The sequence below is a fragment of the Haliotis rubra genome, unplaced genomic scaffold, assembly GCF_003918875.1.
Source record: "Haliotis rubra isolate DU_JTF1 unplaced genomic scaffold, ASM391887v1 Scf779, whole genome shotgun sequence".
Taxonomy (NCBI): Eukaryota; Metazoa; Mollusca; class Gastropoda; order Lepetellida; family Haliotidae; genus Haliotis; species Haliotis rubra.
In genome coordinates, this window is record NW_025767500.1 from 381,595 (window position 1) to 392,733 (window position 11,139).

The 11,139-nt window shown below is 38.6% G+C and overlaps 1 protein-coding gene across 1 annotated transcript; it reads right to left on the reverse strand.

The window, feature by feature from the left end:
- Window positions 1-4,729: 4,729 nt before the first annotated feature.
- On the reverse strand, window positions 4,730-9,637 carry LOC124260837 (adhesive plaque matrix protein-like). Its single transcript, XM_046695158.1, has 5 exons — window positions 9,575-9,637; window positions 8,722-8,897; window positions 6,928-6,948; window positions 6,379-6,558; window positions 4,730-4,811 (listed from the first exon to the last, which is right to left on the reverse strand). Exons 2-4 carry the CDS (start codon window positions 8,885-8,887, stop codon window positions 6,413-6,415), a joined length of 333 nt encoding a protein of 110 aa, XP_046551114.1. The 5' UTR covers window positions 8,888-8,897; window positions 9,575-9,637; the 3' UTR covers window positions 4,730-4,811; window positions 6,379-6,412.
- Between the last annotated feature and the right edge of the window lie 1,502 nt (window positions 9,638-11,139).

Genomic DNA, 11,139 nt, shown 5'->3' on the forward strand with positions numbered 1-11,139 from the left:
TATATTTTTAAGAGATGTTTTGTTTGTGATGGGGTTGTTAAGGGATCGAGTTACATATTTCATTGTACATCTGTCCCATTCGAGAGTGAGGTCTAGTTCCTCGCATTCTACCAACGATGCTTGGACGGATGTTCCTGGGAAGGCTCCAGCTATACATTTAAGTGCTTGGAACTGGATGGAACTGAGTTTGTTTTTATGTGTTTGTGCCATATCTTGAAATATTTCTCAGCCATAGAGTAATTTAGATTTGATGAGTGATTTATATAGTAGTAGTAATGTTTGTTGCTACCCCATGTACTATGTGATAGGTATTTAATAATGTTGAGATCTGACTTGCATTTTTCTTGTATGAATTGAATGTGTTTGTTCCACGTTAAGTGCTGGTCAAGGATTGGACCTAGACATTTTACTGCATCTGATTGCGGTATTTTTTGTTTGTTTGTTTTCTTCGATGTTGTGCTTTGAACACTACAGTTGTTGTTTTAGTGGTAGAGAGTTGGAACCCCCATTGGTTGGTCCAGTTTTCAATATGGTTAAGTGCAGCTTGAATTTATATGGGTATGATAAGGGAGTGTTTCCAGGCTTTGGTGTTTGACCGTTTATCCAAGCTGTATTATAAAGTTTGTAGTTGGTTTATTAATGGTTTAGGGGAGTTTTTTTACATGATATAGCTGGCATTGTCTTGACCTAGGGCAGTACATTTTTTTGTGGTTGATTACTTGTAAAGCTCCACTTCAGTAAAAGGTTTATTGTCGGTTAGATGCGTTTGGGGGTTTTGTGTGTTGTAGGCTGCTGCTTTTTAGGATTTGTTTTGAAATTGTTTGGCAATGTTTTCAGCTTTTTGTTGTTTGTTTCTATTGTTGTTTATAGTTGGAATATGTTGTTTTCTACTTTTACCCCTCATTGAGTTTATTTTTTTCCAGAATTTTCTGGAATTTGTTTTGAAGCTTAGGCTGCTGCAGAAATTGTGGCCTTTTGTATTATTTGTTTGACATTTTGTCTAGCTGCCTGTGCCAGAGGAATTTTATTTGTATCTTTGCGTGCATGTTTTAGTAGTTTATTTTGGTTCATTCCCATTATGACTAGTCCCAGTTTGACTACCCGTCCAATACACAACCTGTTCCAGTCGAGTGGTTTGTAATTACTAGCTCTCTCCCCTCCATCAGGTAGACTGTTCCACCAACACATGTAAACAATAGATCAATCAAAACTGGCGCATGCGTCAATTTTGGCCAATCAGCAGGCCGGGCGCGCTGTGTGGATTTGTCAGACTTATTTCCGGGGTCAAACGATGCCGATGTGCTTCGAACTATGCCATTTTCACTCGCTATATCTATTACATTTTGCTGCGATTTGACGTGTACCTTTAACAAAACCATTACGGTCAAGACAAAAAAATTCAGGCGGATTAAGGAGCGCGATAGGCCTAACGATCAGTTAAATGTCTGCACCATCGTTCACGAAACCTACGTCTGCATGCAGATGAGAATTTGCACGAATTTGCACACTTTTGTACATGGGAAAACGTGAAAGGGTAATAATAAAAAAAAATAATGTAATCAATTATAAATAATTATTTAATTGATTGACATATCAGATTCATATAATTTTAAGGTAGAAATAGGCAAACAAACACCATACATATCATGGCAGGACAATCACTTGGTATTAACTTAGTATTTTGGCCCCTGCTCTTACATGTTTTTTAAAATAATATATTTACTAATAAGATCATTCTGAAAGTGATCGCTGTATCATAACTGATTAAAGTTATTTCAACATCCATAGAATTTGAAAAAGCAAAGGCTACGTTTTGGTCACACCCTGGTCAGGCATTATCCAGTCCTGGAACAGAATAACTTACAAAAATATCAGTTGACTTTTCATGTAACGGAATAAATATTGAAACATATATTTAACCCAGATTTGATGTAATTCTTCTTATAAATCATCAAATTTTTTGGAGGTTACTAATATTTGAAGACTGAGCCAAAGCTAATGTATATTAAGATGTTGGTTTTGGACAAATTGTTCAAGGTTTGTTGATGGTTATTTGGAAAATGAGCTTCATATTAAATTGTACACTGATTTGTAGGAGGTGAAGGCTTCAGGATATTTTCATGTGTGTTTTCCTAAACCTTTGTTATGACTTTTACCAAATTTTGAATCAACTTTACTATAATTTTTATTACACTAGTAAGTATCTCAGAAAAGGAAACAGATCAAAATCAGTGTTATGTCCTCTAGGTATATGCTCTCAGATCTGATAAAACAAAGATTATCATTAATGTCAATTAATGTAATTGCATTGACAAAATGCTTAGAACATAGGATATATTCTTTGCACCTTATTTACACTACAGTAGTATTTAGCAGTTAAACATCTCTGATGAAAAACAATACATTTGTATTTTGTGTAACATTCTATTTCAATGCTAGTTAATTGCACGGATAACTGTGGATCCTCTGTTCTAAGATTTTGCATCACAGGTTTCCTATTTCTGGAAGATGGGTCAGTGTACAGGTGCAGACTGTATCTTGGATCTTCTTTGTGTTCTCGTTCATTTCTCAGATACAGCTGGTGGTTCGTGGGTTGGTCTCAGCAAAATATATTGAACATTTGGCAAAAATGCAAGTTTAGTCGATTAAATAAAACTTTAGCGAAATATGTATGTAGACTGACTGACTGACTGAGTTTTGTTTTACGCCGCTTTTAGGAATATTCCAGCAACATCACGGCGGGGGACACCAGAAATGGGCTTCACACATTGTGCCCATGTGGGGATTCGAACCCGGGTCTTCGGCGTGACGAGCCAACGCTTTAACCACTAGGCTACCCCACCGCCCCTGTTATATGTAGAATGGCTGCTGACTGCATAGGAAAATCTTACAGTAAGGCGGAAATGATGATTAGGAATACCTTTTTTCATCATCATCGTCGTCGTCGTCATCATCATCATCATCACCACCACCACCACCACCAAATCATCATCATCGTCATCTTTTTGTCGTCATTACCATCATCACCAAAATCATTATAATCATCAATCATCATCATCATCATCATCATCATCATCATAACATAAGTGACTTCCCCTTTTTTCAAGTAAGTTCATTACGATTGAATTCTGTTTAACTCCGCTTTGTACAATCTCTGTTTTTGTGTTATATTTTTACCAGGTATCTTATGTTTAATTAATGCTCATATGTATACATGATTATTATGTGAGACACTAAGATAGAGCAGGAATACCTGCGTAAATACAGCTTGTTCAGCTTGACCTGATCAAGTGAATACTAATGCAATGCGTGACCGTGTCACAACTGGTTTGGTCTATTAGAAGGTTTGCACTTTTGACAGTTGATTGTCAAAATGTCTAAACAGCCGAGACAAGGTCGCCGTTTGACATCTCTGTGTCGAAAAATCGTCAGCAACGTCCTAACTTTCTTTAAAATAGAAGCTACAGATGGTTTACTGTTTCCGATTCGGGCTGTAATGAATCCATGCATGCATGTTTCGCACGAACGCAACATTAATAACATTCTCTGCTCCCCTATTTAATGAAGTTAACTCGACCAGACGTTTGTGCCATTTAACCTCCCGGGTCATGCATATGTAGAGTAGCTCAGGTCAAGCTGAACAAGCTGTATGTATATTCATGTTACAAAACCCCCCCAACAGATATTCAATTTATGTCTATGTGTGATCTGGAAAAATATATTTTTACCTTCTGACTCTAGTTTCCCAATGTATCGGGGGCGGTAGAGGTGTGACGATTCATCGATACGCATCGATGCATCATTCCATGGGCCGCCGATACAGTGAATCGATACAAAGTTTTACACTATCGTATATCCCGATACGATACTTCAAATAGGCCACGATACATCGATGTTTTACTTTGAATATTGCCGAATGGCGAATATCTGACAAGAAAGACTTACTTTTGTTTGATGATTAAAATATATGCATCAAACTTATTTAATAATGGTACTTATTTTCCCTTTATAAGTTTCTCGGAAATTCTTGCGTCAGGAACTGTGTCAAACATAGCGCTCGCATTTTATTAACATTCACAAAGTCCGTGTATAAACTTAATTATCTCATTTCCGAATGAACATTGAAAACGCTGGTGGAATTTGAAGGAATACTTTCAAATAGTTTTGTTCTTATAGTTGGTGTTAGAATTAAAGATTTTAGTATCGTGATACGTATCGTATCGCCACCCTTGTATCGGGATTCGTATCGTATCGCAGCTTAAGTGCACAGTACTTTGGCAATATATCGTCGTGACTAAAATTTTAGTATCGTGATGTATCGTATCGCAGGTTGTATGACAATACCAGCACTAGGGGGCGGCGGGGTAACCCAGTGGTTAAAGCGTTCGCTCGTCACACCGAAGACCCGGGTTCGATTCCCCACATGTGTACAATGTGTGAAGCCAATTTCTGGTGTGCCCCGCCATGATATTGCTGGACTATTGGTAAAAGCGGCGTAAAACTAAACGCATTCACTCGTAGTGTATGGAAACTAGAGATCCTCTTTATTATTGGTGGGCATGTCTGTCAACAATCATTACAGTGGCAGCACAATTTCAAGCTTGTCGTTTTTAAAACTGCCGCACAGAGTGTACCAGGAATAGTATCCTCAATACACCTGTATGTGTCTTCGAAAGACAGCAAGCCAAAGAACTATCCAAATATTTGAAAACAACACAAAACAACGTCATAAGCATAGAGTATTTATTTAATGAAATGCACGCTCAATATATCTGCCGGAACCCTGGCTGCCTTTGGGTGACCTGGTATTCCTGAAATAAAAGACATTGTGAGAATTACACGAAAGCCCCAATGCTGTAAACAATCAGTATGAAGCTATTTGTTGTTACACTGTACGTCCTATTTCAGAGGGAGCTGGAGTAGCCTAGTGGTTAATGCGTTCGCCCGTCACGCTGAAGACCTGGGTTCGATTCCACACGTGGGTACTTGTACAACGTGTGAAACCCATTTCTGGTGTCCCCCGCGTGATATTGCTGGAATATTGCTAAAAGCGGCGTAAACATAAACTCACTCACTCCCATTTCACGCTATACCGTGTTATATCACGAAATAGGTTAACCGAATAGCATAGGAACCACCATTCACTAGGAATGCTCTGTATCCATGCCTTCAACATCTGTGATGACTTAAAATACCAATTTCGGCACCAGACTTTGGTCCATGATTTGTGTGGGCGTTCTGTTTCCTGCCCTATTAAACAACTACTTCTTGATAAATTTAAATACTGGCACAATCCATCTACTCACGTAATTCACAATATACCATCCCGGAAAAGGACCACTCCGACCCCGAGTCTACATCCACTTGCAAATCACAAACACGTTTCAAAATACACACATTTGACATGACCGATTCAGCCTTGAAGGAATGACTGACTGACTGACTGAGTTTAGTTTTTAACGCCGCTTTTAGCAATATTCCAGCAATATCACGGCGGGGGACACCAGAAATGGGCTTCACACATTGTGCCCATGTGGGGAATCGAACCCGGGTCTTCGGCGTGACGAGCCAACGCTTTAACCACTAGGCGACCCCACCGCCCCCTCGAAGGAGTGAGGCTGATAAGCGAAACCTTATAGAAATATCATTAACCTCCCTCAAAATAGTCTACATTTGCATAATCAAATTTTACTTGTGTTCATTTCCCAATGAATGTTACAATTTAAGTCCCGACAACCGAAGCGGACTAATTTCACCACTACGTATCGTATTCGTAGTGTACAGGGCGGTGGGGTAGCCTAGTGGCTAAGGCGTTCGCTCGTCACGCCGAAGACCTGCGTTCGATTCCCAACATGGGTACAATGTGTGAAGCCCATTTCTGGTGTCCCCCGCCGTGATACTGCTGGAATATTGCTAAAAGCGGCGTAAAACCCAACTCACTCACTCACTCGTAGTGTACACGTCGGTCTGTCGATTCATACTCCCAAAAGGACACCGTCAATCCTTAAATTGTGATGATGTTGTAAAAGTACATAATCATAATTGACAATTGACATCAATGTAATAAAATATAGACACACCGTGACAATGATACGTACACTGACCTTGAAGGTACTGATTGAACAACACACATGTTACAGGAGTGATTATCATGAAGGGGCGGCGGGGTAGCCTAGTGGTTAAAGTGTTTGCTCTTCACGCTGAAGACCCGGGTTCGATTCCCCACATGGGTACAATGTGTGAAGCCCATTTCTGGTGGTATTGCTTGAATATTGCTAAAAGCGGCGTAAAACTCACTCACGCTCTCAATCAATAAATCACTCATTCATTATCATGAAAGCACGATGTTATAATATGTTCGTGATATATTTTCAATACCTTAGGGTTTGTAGTTCCTTTGTGCAGGGTATCTCTAGTAAGTTGGGTATTTCGGGTAGGACGGGTATCCTTTCGGGTAGGACGGGTATCCTTTCGGGTAGGACGGGTATCCTTTGGGGTAGGACGGGTAGTGGCTTGGGTAGCTCCCATCGCCATAGTATGGTACAGATCTTCTGTATCCTGATACAGATAAACTAGGATGTTACCATCATGTCAGATACACAGACGCAAGCAGTGAGACGATGCTTTAGTATCACCGGTGGGCACTGTGATATTAGATAACAGACTTCATTACTAATAATAAATCATAATTATATCATATGAATCATTTAATATAATTATAAGCTCTTCTAAAGATGCGCGTGACACTGATGACATACTTTTATGTCATCACGATTATCAAAGAGATTTATCGGATAGAATTTAATGTAATATTAAAGCAATATTGAAATTGCATTGTGAAACGACATTCTGTAATATTGACCGGATAACATAATATTATCATATGATTTATGAAGATCAGGCTTATTTGGAATCATTTTCACTCACTTTTGTAATGTCCGCTGTAATCTGGAACAAATAATCAACAGGGTACATAAACATGCATATATGTATGTATGTATGTATGTATGTATGTATGTATGTATGTATGTATGTATGTATGTATGTATGTATGTATGTATGTATGTATGTATGTATGTATGTATGTATGTATGTATGTATGTATGTATGTATGTATGTATGTATGTATGTATGTATGTATGTATGTATGTATGTATGTGTATGTGTGTGTATGTATGTATGTATGTATGTATGTGTATGTATGTATGTGTATGTGTGTGTGTGTGTGTGTGTGTGTGTATATATATATATATATATCACATAGATAAATAAAAACAGACTGCCTTTTTCTCCAACATATTTCGTTCTTTACTCTTCTGGGCGATTGAAGCAGTTACAGTATGACGTCATTACATATATATTGTGACGTCATATAGATATAGATATAGATATAGATATATTTCAGTGCGTATACATTCAACCATCAAGAATTTATTGACTATCCCAGTTGTGTGAGCAGGCAGTGTAAGTAGATGGTGTATTACAGCTCATTGGAACTGTAATTTACCATTCATTTCGCACGAGGTTTCTCTTATGTAAAATCACCTCCCAGGATATATACATAACACAATAATCATCATAATGCTTGAAGACATTTGTGACGTCATCGGTATAGCCTTACAACTAAATAACGTCACTAATGTTTTCTTTACCACCGAGGCTGATAAGCTGTAACTCTACGCTCAAGACATCGGTTATTGATCTTTACAATCTAAAATGCAAACAGGATTTTTCACGAAAAACCGGATTTTACCCTCGTGAATTTTAATACTAAAGCAATCAACACTTATCGACAAAGGAACGGTTTTAAACTCTTCGTCGAGTCTCGTAATAGTTTTGAGTTCTGTTATATCGACACTCGAGTGATATTCTGCGTGTTCCAGCATTTATGGACAGCCAAAAGTCTAAATTGGATGCATTTCATCATATCCATAAATATAGGATTTGGCACTTTCATTTCATATATACTCATGCCAATAATGGTTTGTCACCCCCTTCAAATTTTTTTAATTGGACAGGGGGTGTGGGGTTGGGGTATGAGGTGGGGGTGGGGAGGGGGGTGACAACCATTATTGGCATGAGTATATATGTGTCAACATAAGATCATTGAAGTGACATTTTCTGTCATGAAATAATCGCTAGAGTATATTGCTTTGTCAGTTATATTTTGTGTTCACTTTTGATAAATATTTTTTCGTTAAGTTCCACATCGTATGCGTCCATAACCTTCCCCATGTAACAGTAACTGCCTCATGTCTTTAGTTTTGTATTGTGGATGCACACATTTTCCATCAGTCCTTTAAGATTCGAATGTGTTGAAATTAAGTTTTGCCTTCCAGGCGTGTAGTAAGCCAATTTTTTCGTGTAAGCCCGAGAGGTTGTAAGCTATATATTTAGATAGTATTGAGGGCCTGCCCAACTTTCATGGTGATCTCTAGCACAGTCATGTGTAAGCCCGGGCATTTTTTATAATCGTAGCTACGCCCTGCCTTCGAAAAACCCGAACCTGAGGTTCCTTTCACGAAGCAACCTTTACTAAGGTTAACCTTAACTCCCATTCTTTAACATTGCACCGAGGTTACCTTAGTGACTTACAATCACCTTAGTGCCTTTACTACTTACGATCACCTTAGTGCTTTGTGAAAGGAGCCCCAGCCGTTTCCCTCCACCAGCTCTGAGATAAATAATTTTCTTGGATTTTTTGTTGTTGTTAGAACTGACCTTGGTAGCGGTATTCGGGGTAGTACTTCCCAGGGACGCTTGGTTTGTAGTGACCTCCGTCGTACGCTTCCGGTTTCTGACCCCTGTACGGATACTGGTCGTAGAGAGCACCGGAACAAACCAGCGCGCATGCGCATATGAGAGCAACCGACAAGACAGACGTCATGGCTGAGATTCTGGAAGAGATGAGTTATCTTCAGTTGTGTTCAAAAGGACGATAGATAACTTTACAATCATCAACGGCTGTTAGATCGTTGATATTACAGGCTACGTCAGTTATTAGATCCGCTTCCGAATGAAGGAATTAAAGATAAAAGAACACATTGAGATGAAACGCATCAATATCTTAAGTCAGCATTGTTACGAACGTGATTTCATTTACAAAACCTGACCCAAGCACAGGTTATTATATATCTAGCTCTTCGGTCTCAGCTTATGATCTATCAAGTTTCAGTCACGTTTGGACAGTCTTAATACAGATGGTTCATCCCGACAAAGTCCACTTCTCATTCATATCAATACAACTGAAAACCTACAGAACAAACGTAATTGTTTACGTTATGAAGATATTTCGGAGCAAAAAGACTCGAGCCCTCAATTTTCAAAGTCACCCAACCAGATCATAATAAAATAAAATGTTGTGCATTTGGGACACGTAATGTTCCCTTCCTAATTCAGACTAGGTCATGTTCGGTCCGAAGCAGGACTTCACTCGAAAGTACCGACTTTAATGCACAGTATTAATACTCTATTGTATCGAAGAATTGTCATCTGGTCATGGACCGTTACGATACTTTAAAACATTTCAGTAATAATGATAGCATTGTTTGAGAAAGAAACAAATATGACTCACCAGCTGCAGAAAAGTCAGCAATCAAACTAAAGAGAAAGATGCCAGTGTTGAGGAGACGACACATGGGTCTTATATACACCCTGAACCGACAAAAAGCATTTAGTGCATTTATGTTAATCGTTAATCATGAGGAATCACCCGCCTGCAGCTTGTGAGCATATTCTGCTGATCATGTCAATGTTGGCTGCCTTGTGACAGGTACACAGGATGGTCTTCCGCCATGGTGTTTTTCAGTTGTCATTTCTATTTTATTGTTTACCGTGAAATGTGACAACGTTATACATATCAGAAAACACTGAGGATCGGTAGCTTTCCTTTTCTTAATATATTTAGCTCTACATCAGACTAAAAGGGTCTTTTCTTCTCCTTCACAGTTATCCTATCAACATCGTTGAATTGGTACCAGATATCTGTGCATGTTGTCCATTAAAGGGACTGGCGGTTTGTGTTATCATGGTCAGATTGCGTAGATGTTCGCTCAGTTAGAGGCTCTCAATCATTCTGTTGTCTGATCAAGTGAGGTCGGCGATACTGAGCTTGACCATTGTACCTACAGCAGTCGTCCTCTCGAACTTATGTCATTATTATTGTTTTAACTATTATCTTTGTTGCTGCTGTTGTTATAGCTCTTAAGATATGCTACGGTTGGAATACTACAATAGCAGCTTCTTGGGCTTCACACATTGTGCCCATGTTGATTCGAACCCGGGTCATGATCATGACGAACCAACGCTTTAACCATTAGGGCTCGTCACGCCCCCGAAGTTGCTTCTTTGTATAACTTCTTGGTCATGATCATAGACAGGGTTTTTTTGCTTCTGTCTATTATTTATTTATTTATTTATTTATTTATTTATTTATTTATTTATTTATTTATTTATTTATTTATTTATTTATTTATTTATTTATTTATTTATTTATTTATTTATTTATTTATTTATTTATTTATTTATTTATTTATTTGTTTTTTACATTTATTTTGGGGGTGGTGGGGTAGCCTAGTGGTTATTGCGTTCGCATTTCACGCCGAAGACCTGGGTCGATTCCCACGTGGTTACAATATGTGAAGCCCATTTCTGGTGTCCCTCGCCATGATATAGCTGGAATATTGCTAAAAGCGGCGTAAAACCATACTCACTAACTCAATATTATGGCATTGTTGTTACAACTAAGAACAAAATAACAACATAAGGATATATATGTTGTTAATACTGTTCCTATTGCCACTGATATATTCGTAATTGTATTAATACTTTCCATACGGTATGATACTAAAGGGGCGGTGGGGTAGCCTAGTGGTTAAAGCGTTGGCTCGTCACGCCGAAACCCGGGTTCGAATCCCCACATGGGTACAATGTGTGAAGCCCATTTCTGGTGTCCCCCGCCGTGATGTTGCTGGAATATTGTTAAAAGCGGCGTAAAACCAAACTCAGTAAGTAAGTAAGTATGATACTAAAACGTCACACGTATGTAATGTTTGTACCAAACCATTGCAACTATATGGTTTGGGCAACAACTGACATGTATAACTGTTATGTTAATTCCTTCAATCATCACACATACAC

Excerpts from the sequence above, each read along its gene's own strand:
- LOC124260837 (XM_046695158.1), bottom strand. The coding sequence starts at position 8,887 with ATGACGTCTGTCTTGTCGGTTGCTCTCATATGCGCATGCGCGCTGGTT. Across the intron at positions 6,949-8,721 it reads CCCCGAATACCGCTACCAAG|ATTACAGCGGACATTACAAA; the intron begins GTCAGTTCTAAC and ends TATTTGTTCCAG. Across the intron at positions 6,559-6,927 it reads TTACAGCGGACATTACAAAA|GATACAGAAGATCTGTACCA; the intron begins GTGAGTGAAAAT and ends TATCTGTATCAG.